Genomic DNA, 15,727 nt, shown 5'->3' with positions numbered 1-15,727 from the left:
AATACTTACAAATAATTACATTCTATCCATGAAATTCTAGTTTTATCTAGTACATCTCGTAATTCTCATATTCAGAGCGTTCCAAATATTGGAACAATGACGAGAATATGAAACTCGAAATTACCGCCCAGCAACTTCAGAAGCAAAATTGTTCACCTAAAACGCAAGAGAAAAATAAGTACTTTATAAAATAAATTACTTGTACGATCACAAAGGCATATTCTGGGATTACCATTCGTTTATCTTAACTCCGCGTCACCAATTGTATTATATCTGGTCTGTGTTGCACATTTGTGTAGTCAAGCTCAAGCTTGTCATCTTCTATACCACAGTTTTGCAAAATGTTCCGGAACATAATTTGTGCCAATAAATACTGAAAAGAATAGAGAAAATTAGACATGATTATTTTTCAAAAATTCAATTTCGAAGGCTGCAGAATCGACGTTATTGACTTTTGCTTACCCATTCGAAAATACTCGAATTTGATGAACAATGCTTTTAGCGTTATAGTCATTACTTGTGTTTGTCTACGCCAATGACGACCGCTGTGATTATATCGTTAATAATTCGTTTAGTAACTATTTTTATCATTCATCCTTCAAAATTACTGAACACGATCTTCTAATTTAAAATAAAACTAATGCTATTCAGGATCATAGTTGCATCTGACTTTATCAGCTGTCTATCGTTCCATACGTTTCTTTTTAGCTACTATATCTATACATTTTTTCTCTGTATTTTCAACATTCAGCGGGAAAAGGATACAATGTCAATCTACACATATTTTTGCTCATTATTGCATCCTTTCATTGCGTCCGATATCTAATGGTTTACTAATTTCTTTAATTGATCTAACAGGCCCATCGTGTCTTTCCACACTTCGTCTTGGTCAGCTCTCTTGAACGCCTTTCGTCAAAGAACTTTACACAGTTTAGTCATGTCTCATAATATCTATGCAGCCGTATATATTAACATCTTACCGACGTTCAATTCATCTTAAAGAATTTGTATGCGCGTATGTACAAATGATAATTGATGAATAACTGAGATAAGGGTGAATCGTGAATTGAGAATCTAAAGCACAAGAATAACAGTATTTTTTGTTGTTCTTTTTTCTGTACCCTCTTCCTTCAGCTCTATTCAAATGTCCAATTTTAGTTTCCAACTATTTACGTATTTGTCAACATTATTCAACAAGTTTTTTTAATCTCCGCTGTCTCGCCAACTTATTTTTTGTCTATCTACCTCAACAAAGTGGTCCATAGCCTTCGCTGATTATAGATTACATGTATCATAAACTTTTCAGCTGAATAGCTAATCCGTTGTATCCGACGAATATATCTTATTTACTTTTAGTCTTACATAGTCTTTTTATATTTGACTTTTGAGCTCTGCTCTTGTCTGTATTTGGCCACACTCAATGCTCTCAAATTTAAAAACTTGTAAATTGTACTAATAAAAGAAAGTAGAAGTTGCCTCCGACAAGGGCGAACTTAAAAGAAGCTTTTTAAGAAACCGGCGGGTCCCGCCTGTTGAATAAAATAAAGTCATCGTTAGAATGGCTGGCAATTCATCTACTTTTTTACCGAACAAAAATTTTTATATACTGACCTCTTGTTGCTGTGCTGCTGTAGCTTTTAGTTTTGCTTGTGCGGCTTTGAGTGCTCTGCAAGAAAAATAAACATGATAGTTTAGAAACGATTTCTAGAGTCCAAAAGTGGCCTCTCACATTACAACGATAATGAAAAATACTGACTCTTGAAGATCTCGTATTTGCTTTTCTTTAGAATTTTGCTCCTCCTGAGACATCTGCACGAGTTGTAATAATCTCTCCGTCTCATGGGTACTTTTCTTGGCCTCCTCCCTCGCCTTCTCAAGTTCCCTCTCAGCGCCCTCCAGTGTCTTTTGTAATTCGGCCAGTCTTTTGTCTGGCGATCCTCCGCTCTGCGAAAAGAACGTTAGAGTTAATCACACATTTAACAGTCATTTAGAAAAGCCTTTTTTGACCGTCAAGAGCTTTCGATTACCTTTTGGAGTTGCTGCTCCAACTGGTCCATTTTCGCCTTTCGTTTCTTAAGTTCTTGGTCGAGGTTCTGAAGCATCCTCTCCTTTTCGTCAATAGCTCTCGCTTTAGCGTCAACGTTCTTCGCTTTCTCCTCAACCTGCTGTCTCTGTTGCTCAACTTGTCTTCTCTGCTCCTCTATCTGCCTGCCTTGATTAGCATCCACGCCCATCTTCGCTTGACTGGACTGCAGCTTGTTGTTCGCCTCGTGCAGTGCGAACTGGCTTTGTTGCAGCTCCTGGCAGAGCATTTCGATTTGCGCCTGGAATCTCTCTCGTTCCACTACAGCTTGCTGAACCTCTTCCTTCGCCTTTTGCAACTCTTGTCTCAGTCTCTGGGCCTCCGCGGCGTTCGCTCCTGCCTGGCCCTGTTGTCCTTGTGCTTGCGCCTGCATCTGTTGCTGCATCTGCTGGATTTGTTGTTGATGCGCGTGCAGTTGCCTCTCCGCCGTCTGAACCTTCTTTTCTGCCTGCTCGGCCCTTTGCTTCTCCATGTCCAGCTGCCTCTGCCACTGCTCCAGCTGCTGCTGATTCTGTGGCTGTTGGCCCTGGGACAGTCCCTCTTGCAGTCGCTTCTCCGCAGCCTCGGCCCTCTGTCGCTCTTTCGTCAGGTTCTGCGTCAACGCACCGACCTGATTCGTCAACGTCTGGACCTGCTGTGTCAAGCGCTGCACCTCCACCATGGATTCGGCGCTCTGCTGCTGGCCTCGTTGCTGCTGCATCATTTGCAATCGTCGGATCTCGTCGGTGTGCTTCTTGCACTCGGCCTCGCTGGCGTTCAGTTCCTGCTGGAAGTTCATCAGCATGTCCTGCGACTTTTCCAGCTGAATGACTAGCTGGTCCCTCTCCATCTCCAGATGCTTGGTCTCGCTCTCGAGCTTCTCCTTGGCCTTCTCGATCTTCTCCGCGTGCTTTTCGCGGTTCTCCAGGATCGCGGCCATCTTGTCTCGTTCGCGCTGGGCTACCTGCAGTTCTTGGTGTAGCCGCGCGATCTCCTCGTTTCCTTGGGCCTGCTGGACCTGCTGGGAACGGCGCAGTTCCGTTCTCACGGCATCGCGCTCCTCTTTTAGCAGGTTTGCCTCGGTCAGGAGACGCTCGTGTTCCTTCTTGCTCTGATTGATCTCCTCCTGCTTCTGGTTGATCAGTTGCGCGCTCTTCTCCAGTTCCTTTGCCAGCTGTCCTGCCTCGAGCTCGACTTGGTCGCGCGCCGTGATGGCCTTCTCTAGGCTGGCGCGTAGTCGTTCTACTTCTATGCTCGCGCTCTCGGATCTGGTCTTGCCCTCGGTCTGCATGAGCCTCTCCAACCTGACGATTTCTACCCTGAGCTTCTCGTTATCAGCCTCCAGCGCATCGGCCTTGGCTTTGAGCTTGTCGTACCGATCCTTGAGCTTCTCGGCCTCGATGCGAGCTCGCTCCTGCTCCTGCTTGTTCCTCTCTTGAGCTTGCTGCATTTTGGCCGCCTCTTCTCGGGTTCGCTCGAGCTGAAGCTGCAGCTCGTGATAGCGCTGCTCTAGCTCCTGGGCATGGTTCTGGCTGCGCTTGAGTTCGGCCTCCCTACTCTCCAAGCGTTCGCGCAACCGCTCGACCTCCTGTTCCAGTGCGTACTTGCCCATGCGGCTCTCCGACCGAGTCTCGAATTCTCGCTCGGTGCGTCGCGATCGTTCCAGCTCGGCAGTGGCCTTTTCTAATCGGTCCCGCAGACGATCGCACTCCAACTTCAGACGCTCGTGCTCCTCCTTCATGCGCTGCTCGTTAAAAAGTTAAGTTTGAGTTACGTGGATTCAGACAAGACTTATCAAATGTATTCATGAATAAACTTACCAAGCTCTCCTCGCGCTTGCCGAACCTCGCGGCATAGCGCTCTACCTCCTCCCTGGCATTCTCGGCTTCCTGCCTCAGTCTCTCGGCTTCGGACTGTGCCTTGCGTACCTCTGCCTGCTGCCGGTCGTGCTTCTCGTACATCTTCTCGATCTCCAGTTGCATCCTACCGAGCTCTTCCTGACTCTTGTCCGTCGCCGCCTGAGCTTTAGCCAGCTGCGACTGGGCACGTTCCAGCTCGAAGCTCAGCCTCTCGTTGTCCGCAAGCAGCTTTTCGCGTTCGCTTTGCAGCCGGCGCATCTCAATCTGGCTCTTGTCGAAGCGCTCGCGTGCCATATCCAGGTCGACGGTCAGTCTGTCCAGTTCGTCCTTCGACTTTTCCTCGTGCTCTTTCGTGCGGCTCAGCTGTAGTGCTGCGCGCTCGTAGAGCTCCTGGACTCGAGCCAGTTCTTCCTGTGCCTTGCGCGCCTCTTCGCGACTCTTGCTCGCAAGCATCTGTTGTTTCTCAGTTTCCAGCTCCAAGCGGTCCTTGTCGGCCTCCATTACCTCGATCTTGTTCTGCAGTCTGTACACCTCGCTCTGAGCTCTGAGAAGTGACGAAAAAATTATGGAATGATCGACTATGGCGCATTGAATTCGAAAGCCTGTTGAAAAAGTCTTACCTGTCATACTTCTCCAGTATTTTGTCGAACTCCTTGCTTGCATTCTCCTTCTCCTCCTGAGCCTTGCTCAACGTGTACTGTGCCTTCTCCAGCTTGTCCTTCAAAATGTCCACTTCTGTTAGCGCGTCGTCCCGTTCGAGCTGCAAAAAATGCCATACTTTTCAACTGACCTGTACTGAAAAAAAGCAGTTCTCGTATTTGACAAATCTACGATTACTCACCGCCAGTTTCTGCTGAGCATTGTGTGCCTTTTCCCAACGATCTTTGACGAGATCCAGCTCCGAGAGCACGTTCTCCTTCTCCCTCTGCAACTTGGCGATCTGGCTCTGGTGGAACTCCACCCTCTCCTGGAGTTTCTCCATCTCTTCGTGGAAGCTGTCTCTCTCCTTTTGCAGTCTTTGCATGATGGTCTGCATGAAACATTGAAGAGAGCGCGACTTAAAAATAGTTCCGCGAACCTAGCGCTCGAATCGATAGCGATGGCATAGTTGGCATCGATCGGTCGAAGTAATAAAGAATTCCATTCCTACCTGAGCTTTCTCGTACTTGTCCTGAAGCCGATCGACCTCGAGCTGTATGGTCTCCCGCTCTTTCTGCATCCTATTGATCTGGCCGTGCGTCTTGTCCAGCTGGCTCTGCAGGTTCTCCGAGTCGTAGATCTGCTTCTCCTTCTCCATTTGCATCTGAAGCAAATCAATCAATTAGTCAACTGCGCATCGTGCATAATTGATCTCGCGAAATAGCGCAAAGACGCTCACCCTCCTGATCTCAGCCTGGGCCTTCTCAAGCCGCTCCTGCAGCTTGTCGACCTCGGTCTGTGTCTTGTCGAGCATGTTCTGGAGCTTGTCCTGCTGCAGCTGGGCCTTGCCGAGGGTCGCCTGAGTTCTCTCAAGCTCCTCCTGGGCCTTCTCGAGCTCGCCCACGGCCTTGTCCCTCTCGGAATGCAGTCGAGCCACGGAAGCCTGGGCGCGGTCGTACTCTTCCCTCAGGCTCTCCTGCTCGCTCTGGGCGTTCTCCAGACGAGCCTTGAGCCGGTACACCTCGCCCTGACTCTTCTCGACCTGCAACGATTGGAATTGCTCTCTCTCTCTCTCTCTCTCTATCTCTCTCTCTCTCTCTAATTGCGATCGATCCTTTAAGTATTCATCGAATCCCCGGCTATACTCGGTTAGCCCAATCGATAGTCTGTCGTTGACTCGGAGTGACCCTTTCAATTTTAGAATTACACGCGACGGAGACAATGATCAATTCATAACACTCGAACAAATTCAAACGCTCTGCCCTATATACCCAACGGCGTGTCATACTATCGACTATATCGATCCGCGGCCGGCATGAAAGTTTAAAAAGTCGCACCTTCTCCTGAAGAGCAGCGACCTCAGCTCGGGCCCTTTCGTTGTCGGCCTGAGTGACGCGCAGCTCGGCCTGAGCTCTCCTCAGCTCGGAGTTGGACTTCTCGGCGCGTTCCTGGATCCTGTCCATCTCCTGGGTGGAGTTGATGGCGCGGCCATAGCTCGACTGGGACCTCTCGACCTCGTGCCTGAGCCTCTCGTTCTCGAGCTCCAGTCGGGTCAGTCTCTGCTTGGCAGCCTCCCAGTCTGCGCCGCTGCGGCCCACCTCGGAAGCGGCCTTGTCCAGCTCGGCCTTGCTCTTGCCCAGCTCGGACTGGGAACTCTCGAGCTTGGCTTCCAGACGGTCCTTCTCCGCTTGGGCTCGCTCCACTCGTGCGCTGAGCTTCTCTACCTGTTATTGATTTTCCAAGGTAATTCAAAGAAAAGTCCCTCGCGCGGGGAAAGGCAAACCGAGTGCAATGGCTTCGTGCTTCTCGTGCTCCAAGATTTTATTATTCATGCGAGTGAATAAATTCTATTGAGATATTCACTTATTCACCGCGCGAACGTTGAAAATAAACGAATACAACGTTATACCTCGGACTCGAGCGTGTGAATCTTCATCTTGTACTCGGCGATTTCGCGCTCGTGAAGCTCTCGCTCCTCCTGTTTCTCCTGCTCGGCTCGATCCCGCTGCTCCCTCAGCTGGGCCATTTGTTTCTCCTTGTCGCCTATCGCCTCTTCGAGACTACTGAGCGCGCCCTCGCTGCTGCAGTGGTGAGCCTGCATCGCCGTGAGCCGAGCCCTCGCCATGTCCACCTGGTTGTCCTTCTCCTTCAGCAGGTCTTCCAGGTTTTCGATCTGAGGGTGGTTCAGGGCGAGCTGAGGCGTGCGTTCAAGGAAGTGGGTTAAAGAGCGCATACCTTTCGCTGGAGCACGTTGATCTTGCGGTCCTTGATGTCCATGTGGTCCTTGAGCTCCGTCAGCTCGGTGTTGAAACGATTGCGCTCCTGCTGGGCCTGCAGGGCCTGCTGGGTCTTCTTCTCGATCAGCCGGTTCTTCTCCTCGAGCCTCTGCCTCATCTCCTCGACCTGGAGCACGAGAGTGAGTGAAAAAACAGGGCAAACATATAGAAGGGATAAGGATTAAGGATAAAAAGAAACTCACGTCGGCTTGGAGCATGTTGTAGTGCTCCTCCTTGGCGCAGAGCGACTCTTTGAGCACGGCGATGTGTCGCTGGTAATCCTGATGCTGCTCCTCGAGGGTCTTCATCTTGGCGGACATGGCGAGGATCTCCTGATCCCGTCGCTGCACCTCCGTCCTCAACTCGTCGAGCTGTGAAAAGAGTCGTGGTTGTTGTCCAGGATAGGTCTGCCTCGCGTCTGCTACTAGCCGGTCGATCGAGCACGAAGACGGGTACGCGACAAGGCCCAGATCGTCGACGACGACGCTGCCTCGCCCGAGTATGGGGACGCTGCCGGGGCCGCCGGGCTCGTAAGTCCTGAAGCCCCTGAACATCTCATCCTCCTCCTCCTCCTCCTCCTCCTCATCCTCCTCCTCCTCCTCCTCGTCCAGAATGCCGGGATCTCCGAACGCCACCTCCTTATTTCATAGACTCGAGCTTGAAACTCCGCGTTCTCTACCTTGCCCCCTTCCCCCTCGCATACATTTTTTTCTACTATCCTTTTTGTTTCTCATTTTATTCAACAACATCAAATCCCTATATACTGATTCTGGCAAATGAGCTGATTTGTTTGTTGTCGGTCGGAATTTTTTGAAAAAAAAAACCCGCGCTTTTTTATTTCATTTGTTGAACGTGTTTTATGCGATGACTTGAGATGCAGCGCGCGCAGGTGGTTGTTGTTGTTTGTTGTTGTTGTATATATATATATATATATATATATATATATATATATATATATATAGTAGAGAGAAGAAGTAGAGAGAGAGAGAGAGAGAGACGACGACGAGAGGCATGAGGCGAATTGATGGCACGTCGTCATACTCGGGCAGGGCTCACGCATAGCATGCAGCGGCAGACCATTTAAATAACGTATAATAAATGACCGTATAATAGTATAATTTTAGTTTTCGATCTGTATTCTGTGGTACAAGGATCTTATTTTGGGAGAGTATGGGGGGGGGGATTCGTTAGAGGAGAAGTTCATTCATCATCTCTACGTGTGTTTACGCCGTTTAGGACTCGGAAAAGTAGAATTATTACCAATTTAAGAAAAAAAAAAAAATTGTAAAATAAACGTACGTTAAAAATTTTGCGGTATAGAATACACATCCCGTCTTAATCAACGTACGCGCTATTCAATATTGCCCTGCGCGACAATACAAACGCCCCCGCATGTATCAACATATAGTCGAGCAATTTCAGAAAATCCATTGTAAAGACAAATTCAATATATAACGCCGTATACTGTATGCGGGAAAAGCGGCGGAACTGAAGCACAAGGGAAAAGGATATATATAGAGAAAGCGGAGCGGAGAAATATCGTGTGCATGTCTCGTACGCGTATACATGGGTATGATAAACTAGGAGAGTCATATATTTCGAATAATGCCTGTTGTGGCTGTTGTATTGTTGTTTTTGCTGATCGCGCGAACGAGGTATACATATGAATATGTGCGGACGCGCCGCGACGATTATCGCGTGAAGCAAAGGCGTGTGTATATATATATATAAAATACGTAATATAAGTCTACAGCTAGCTCTATAAACTAACAACATATATAATTATATATATATGTGTGTGTGTGTGTTATTATAAGGGAGTATTGCTGCAACTTTGCCGCGAACCAACTGCTTATACATGTTATTCCACGTATAAGCAGTTCGTAGCCAAGTTACATTTTGCGGCCGTTAAAGTTTTCATCAAAGTCGCGTCGAGATGAGCTAGTGAGCGAGAGATGACGAACGAGTCTATATGTTATGAGCTACGCGCCTACGCTCGAGAGGTAGACATACACGTGTATATATATATAGCGTCAGGTGTGCGACTCGAATTGTTGAATGGATTAGAGCTGTGGAAGTCGCGTCACCTGATCTATATATACATACGACTTCTCGAGCGTAGACATGATATTCAGGACCTCTGCTTTTCGTGCTGCTATCACAATAATCGTGGAGCACGAGGAACAGAAGTCGATATTGTAATATAGCTATATGTATTATTAATAATAAGAGCGATGACACATAATCGTTCTCCCCCATGAATGTAACCAGCTACACACTGATGATGGCGACCTTGATACGATGCGTGAATATCTGCATTGTATGAAACATATGCGGTGACGCATAATCACATATATATGTATGAAGAAAAAAAAATTTAGTAAAAATAATAATAACAACGGCAGCAAGTCATACGCTTTTGTCTTGCCCCGCGATAGTGAGTAGAGAGAGAGAGAGAGAGAGAGAGAGAGAGACGAGCATATACTACGGATAATTATTAAGAAGAAACTTTGTTACGTTCGACTCGCAGTGAGGAAACGTAGGAAAGGTAGAGAGACTCGCAGTGGGAAAAGTGCGTCAGTGCTGATGCGAGAGATATCCTTACCTCCTCAGTAAGCTAAAATGGATCGGGATCTTATCAGCTTTTATTGAATATGCTTTATATGCTCAGAATAAGCGGCCGCGCCGGCCTCGCGACTCTGCTCTCAATATATATATATATCAATTCACATGCGTATACAGACACACACATCGATAGAAAGAGAGAGAAAATATAGATGTTATTGTACAGGGAGACGACGATCGGAAAATCGTTATCGAATATACAGAATAGAGTATATGTACAGATAGTATATGTAATATGTAATATGGATCATATAGAGAGCAGAGACGAGGCCGAGCAGTCGCTGCTAGCTTTCGACTTACATATATTTAATTCGTATAAACGTACACTTAAACATTATCATCGTCATCGCACAAAATCTAGTCAAACAACCATCAACGAGGACACGGGGGGGTATCAACAACAATTATACATGTTTCGGTGCAGTTTATCTTCGCTTCGGCTTGTGTATTCTCGCTAATTAACGCCAAGAGACGGTATAAGGACAAAAGCTGGAGCGAAGATAAAGTACAAACGAGGCATCATTGGATCTTATCATTCTCAGGAACGACCAGCTACAGATATAGATGTATAAAGCAAATCTACGGGGGCTAATAACGGCAGCATACTACCTTATACTTTTTATTAAGCTCGAGTATTATTCTGCCGTCTTACGAGAGTCGAGGGAAATTTTACGGTTATATTGCTATCTCAACGTTACCACAGCTAACTTATGAATAAATGTTCAACATTACAGATACAAAGAGAAAGAGAGTGAAAATAAATACATGCCGCATGCGAGTATATAAGTTTTAGTTAAAGTATAAATGTTGGGATAACTCTCGAATGAAATTAAATGTTTTTGGTATACACGGAGAATGTAGAGACAGGGGTCTGAATTGCGATAATTCAGAGTAAACAACATCGGCTTTGGAACCCACATATAAAAACTTTGCTTTTAGAGTATACAAAAAATATTACACCATTTTTTTACAATCCGTTAGAGAGATTTACAACATGCTTTATAGTATTTATAGTAGAAAATTCTTTACATTTTACAGTTACACTGGAAGTACACATCGAACACTCTTTATGTACATATTTATTATTAACGGTATACAAGTATTTATAATAAAAAAAAGTATAAGCGACAAACCTAAAGAGTCGGTCTGATCGCTGCAACAATATAATGGTGTTATATTACACACGCACTGTTACTGTAAATGTTGCATATGCCTCGAATTTATTATTCGTTAAACGAGGCCAGATCAATAAGGCACTGCAATGTCGAGGCCCGTAAAAGTTTATCACGGCAATTTCGTAAAGAATTAAGGGCCTGCAGATAATAATTATTGCTTTATAGTCTCGATATATGCACAAGTCATATATACGCGACTGATTAATAACATCGTTAAAATTCCTGATGCAAATAACCCCAATGACATATTGTTTATGTGAATTCTTCTTAGTCAGAGAAACAAAAACGAAAACGGGTATAATTATATCAAATAGTTTTGTCGTGGAATGAACTGCCTTGCGGAAAATTCTTATAGGAATTTTCAGTCGTCTGATGTCGAGACTCGAGAGATACCAAGGTACATATAATATACAGTTTTGTGATCCTTTAAGAAAATTACACAAGAGATTTTGGAGGAATAGAGTATGTAGTTGAGAATATTGCAAAAGTGATAGTGTTAAACATGATGTGCCTGTTTGTGTACACTTAACTGATGGAAGCAGTCTCTAGTAGCATGCACATATAATAATTTGCTATAATCGATCGGCTAGTAAATCGATTTTGACAAATCATTCGCATAAGTAATAAAGTTGAACGAAAATATAACGAAGCAAAATTAAAATAACGCAAGTTATATTCGTTGAAGAAAACGCCAGACATGAAGATGAGCATGGATGAACACTATTTGGGGTGACGAATGATGAGCTTCGATAGGTGGAGAGGTATATATAAATTTCGCATTTTATCTCTAATAAACAAATGATGATGAGTAATGCTTGGAAAAGTATATGTAATTATCAATTTAAAAAACACATATAACGGCTCGGCTGTAATTGCTGATTATTCAGTATTGTTTATAAGCCTTTAGAAAATTTAAGTATAGCCCAATTACACACTATATATCTGATGTTGGCCTATAACTAATCTGTTAATTGAAGCTCGAATCTTTCGAAAAAAAATAATCAAAGCACTCAAAAGTAGATACTCCTGTTCTATATCCTACTTCGCTATCTACGATTTCGGTCCACGGATCCAACGAAGCTTGTTGGGTATCTTCGCTATATAAACGTATTATGATAATAACGACACGATCCATTTGATCTTATAGAACCTCGCTTGCGGATTTATCTCATTAATAGAAGGCATTAACGAATGTTGAAAAGTTGATTGTGCCTTATCCAGGTAACGAGGGTTTACGAGATCAAACCGTGTATACCATTTCTCATCGTGCGCGATGCTATATAGAAGACATGATGAGAAACCCTAGCAAGATCCGTGATCCGAAGACGGAAATCCCCTTCCTTCGCACGCTGCTTTAGGATTATGTATTATAAAGCACAAAATTGTATTACAAAAGCAATTTGTAAATAATTAAATTACTGCTTATAAGAGCAATGGGATATAGTAAAATTCAGCAGAATCATCGGTAAAATAATGACTTGTAATTGTTTCAAAGCTCATCTATGGTTTGTTGTAGTTAAAACTAGAATTTATTTGCATGAAAAATAAAATTACATCGTATCTTATAATCAGTCATACAGGCATGATTTTTTTTTTATATATATTCTATGCGTATATATAATATGGGCCAAATAAGCTTTGCCACGTATCTATGATATAGTAAGAAAAATATACTATTTCGTAACAATTTCAACGGCAATGAGACACCAAATTCTTCAAAAAGCTTTCTTTCTGTCATTTAACAAACGAATTTCATCGCTTACCTCTATATAGCTCGTATAATATACAATTAAATTAACTTTCGAAACAGCATGTGTTATCAGTTCGCGCGCTATATTCAAAATAGAGCAAAAAGTGAACGTTTCTTTTTTCAATAGAATCTAGCCTATATCGGAACACATCGCATGGACCCAAACAAATTGGAAGACTTCTCATATGGAGTCACGAATATTCATATAATCATATATAATAACAACTTTCAACTGATCCGTCTTGTAACTTGTGCCTATGTTGTGTTGGTGTACCTGTGTGTATGCTTCTGTATACAATTTGTACTCGATGTGATATGGCGTGTGTACTTCGTGTCTGGTTGAATTTTCTTTTTTCACTTGTATCAAGTGGTGTATGGCAGTAACGTTTTGATTATACCCACGAGTGTACCCACCCCCTCTGTGCAGACTTTCACGTGAGTTATTTTGATAGTTCTTTTGATTACTCGTTACAACTTGGACGATATAACTTTTGCAAGTGTATACATGTGCAGTAAAGAGTTATACAAAGAACTAACACGTATAGAACGTCCAGCTTTCGATGCAGGACAGTGTAACAATATTAAAATCATCGTGATAGACGAGGAGTATACAACACAATGGACTCGGGTTGCCATAAACGCGACTGCGTTTTATATCTCCCACACGTTAACGACGCAGCCTTTCTTATAGGCCATAACCCAGCCCGCTCCAGCTCGACTCATCAAAACAAACACGCCTGCGAAGAAGCCTTTCGGGCTTCCGGGGGATCTCAGCGCACATCGCACCCTTCTCATCTGCCAGAATTTTCCAACCCCTCGACTATATATTACTCGAGTCCATTGTGTCCCCCTACTGCGTTAGTATTCGTGAGCGAGTTTGTGTCTGTGCCCCTTTCACTGTGTGTTTGTATGTGTGGATAAGCGTTTACTTTGCAAAAGTCCTTGAACAGTGATAAGCCTTAATTAATTCGCTAAATCTCTCAAGCGCGGCTCTCTTTTGGAAAGTGCAGCCTCGCGGATTTCGTGTATTCTTTTTAAAATTCGTCGCTTGCGAAAACAACGATTTTTTGATATGCATTGAAAGAGAATCGATAGTCGTGTACGTGGTGCTCATATAGCACGCGTTCGCGCTACTATTTTTTTTTTCTTTTACACGCGTGCAATTGTGCACACAGAATGCGAGCTATAGCTAGCTGCTATATTGAAAAACATTCGAGCTGTCTCATTCTTATCGCCAGAAAATCGGGAGAGAGAAAAAAACAAAGGCCCTGCTTCTTTTTGTCTCTGAGCGGGAGAGATAAAGAGAGAGAGAGAGAAATATAGAGAAAGAGCATATCCTATGTATACAAAAAGCGTGTATCTGGTAAAGTGATATCGGTAATTGCCCAGTTTGCATACAGCGGTTGTATGTACGTTTTATATGCATATAATATCGATCAGTCGCAGAGCTATTCGTGTACAGAGAAAGCGAGAGCTGAATTTTTGCTGCGAGAACGCTTTATGCATGATAAGAGTCAGGTACCGCGTGTTGCATTCTTTTTTCTTTCGTTTCTCGCACTCTTTTATAACGATATATATACACAGAAATAACAGAGATTATATATATATATATATATAATATATAAGTAATAAATTTCGCTACAATCATTCTCATCATCATCATCATCATCATCATCATCGTCCTCATCGTCCTCATCATCGTCATCATCATCATCATCGTCATCATCATCATCATCATCATCATCATCTCGGGTCATGATCATGTCGAGCGAGATAGAGCATATAACACAGTCCTCTTTACATTGCCGATACATCGTCCGTGGAAATGCGAGAGCTTCACTCGTCGTTCTTATCGATGAGCTCGTTGTCGATGAAGAAACTTACTTGGCGTTTAAAGTTGAAATCGTGCTTGTTGAACGCATGGGTGTAAAGCGCCAGGCCACCCTGTGCCGCGGGCTCGATTTGCTTGAGGTGTCTATTCTGGTACTGTAGATTTTGATTATACTGCTGTTGCTGTTGATTTCCTCTCAGGTGATCGGCGAAGGGGTTGGTGACGCCGGTACCGGCGAACAGGGGCGAGGTCGAGGTCGGCCTCATTGGAAGCTGATGCTGCTGCTGCTGCTGGTGATGGTGGCTCTGGTAGTTGTAATGGGGATTCGGTGCGCCGGACGGCACCGCCACGGCTCTGAGCAGCTGCTCGCGAAGACGTCCGCCGCACTCCTTGATACGCTGGAGCTCGGCCTCGAGCAGCTGGATCTGACGCTCGAGCGTCTGTATGCGCGCGTCTTTCGTCTCGAGGATGGCCGTAAGGGTACTGCTGCCCGGCACGCCACCGGGCACGGCTACGCTGCCGCCGTGCAGACACGTCGTCGAAGCCGCTGTCGTCGCGTAGGCTAGCTCCAGCTGCGTCTGCAGGCTCTTGAGCGTCTCGTTCGTGGCTTTGAGCTCCTTGACATAGAGAGAGAGAGAGAGAAAGAAACGGGGATTTGCGGGGCGGAGGCAGACGGGATGGTGATGGACAGACAGAGAGAGAGAGAGAGAGAGAGAGAGAGAGAAAGAACAAACAAGCGTTGTATTATCGGACTTTGATCTAACTCTGCGAGGCTCGCGCGGTCGCCCCTAGTCCTTTCGCTCGACATCATCATTATCATTATATATCACATATCATACATAACAGTGTGTATACAGTAACGCCAGCCAGCTAAGTGTGTTTATATACAAACGCAACGTTAGAAAGATGCTCGCATCGCAATCAATAGTCAAGCGCTCGTGCAATTAAGGCTCGTATAAAGTAAGACCGCAGGGCCAGTCGAACATGATAGAATACATGTATATACAGGTATAAATCATGATCGGCCGCCATGCGGGTTTACCTGTATTTACTTGGCTGTCTGGCTTATTACAATACATGAGAGAGGGATTCGAGCGAGCGGAGTATAGAGTCGTGTGCGCCGCCTCGCGCTTCAGTGTTCTCATTTTTTTTTCTCATATAAACGTGCAGCTTTTCAACGGTCGACGAAAGAAAAGCGACGGGCTCCGTCGTTCTCGCATGTAACATCATGTCTTGTGATATCTGCACTGCGCGCCCATGCGTTTTATGAATTTTGCGTTCGAATTCCTCCGGCATATTATTACAGTTTCCAGATTTCTTGATTCTTTTCGTCGAGGTTCGTCCTCTTTTTTTCCACTCGGTCATTTTTCTCACAAAATTTTGGCACAAGCTTCTTCACACAACACCACCTTCACTCGTGTCTACTATGGTACAACACATTTCTTGGTTTCCATTATGCATGAATATAGTACACACACAACACGACGCCGCAGTTCTTTCGCCTTCCGCG

General features: G+C 44.7%; 1 protein-coding gene across 6 annotated transcripts in view; it reads right to left on the bottom strand.

The window, feature by feature from the left end:
- The window catches only part of LOC100123358 (trichohyalin), a 34,452-nt gene that overhangs the window by 7,507 nt on the left and 11,218 nt on the right, over positions 1–15,727 (bottom strand). For 2 of the 6 annotated variants that reach the window (XM_031933701.2, XM_016982597.3), the window contains 16 exons: positions 9,442–9,453; positions 7,040–7,474; positions 6,796–6,963; positions 6,470–6,733; positions 5,898–6,284; positions 5,300–5,602; positions 5,072–5,224; positions 4,763–4,951; positions 4,542–4,681; positions 3,883–4,465; positions 2,028–3,806; positions 1,757–1,944; positions 1,612–1,666; positions 463–1,529; positions 233–373; positions 10–156 (listed from right to left, as the gene is read on the bottom strand). In XM_031933701.2, coding sequence (XP_031789561.1) covers positions 1,494–1,529; positions 1,612–1,666; positions 1,757–1,944; positions 2,028–3,806; positions 3,883–4,465; positions 4,542–4,681; positions 4,763–4,951; positions 5,072–5,224; positions 5,300–5,602; positions 5,898–6,284; positions 6,470–6,733; positions 6,796–6,963; positions 7,040–7,474; positions 9,442–9,453 — 4,692 coding nt within the window. In that variant the 3' untranslated portion in view covers positions 10–156; positions 233–373; positions 463–1,493. The remainder of the gene's footprint in view (positions 1–9; positions 157–232; positions 374–462; positions 1,530–1,611; positions 1,667–1,756; positions 1,945–2,027; positions 3,807–3,882; positions 4,466–4,541; positions 4,682–4,762; positions 4,952–5,071; positions 5,225–5,299; positions 5,603–5,897; positions 6,285–6,469; positions 6,734–6,795; positions 6,964–7,039; positions 7,475–9,441; positions 9,454–15,727) is intronic. The other 4 variants (XM_032596051.1, XM_008217237.4, XM_016982608.3 and 1 more) reach the window with 3 other exon arrangements.

Source organism: Nasonia vitripennis, chromosome 1 (assembly GCF_009193385.2).
Source record: "Nasonia vitripennis strain AsymCx chromosome 1, Nvit_psr_1.1, whole genome shotgun sequence".
NCBI lineage: Eukaryota > Metazoa > Arthropoda > Insecta > Hymenoptera > Pteromalidae > Nasonia > Nasonia vitripennis.
This window is presented reverse-complemented; position numbering and strand designations above follow the sequence as displayed.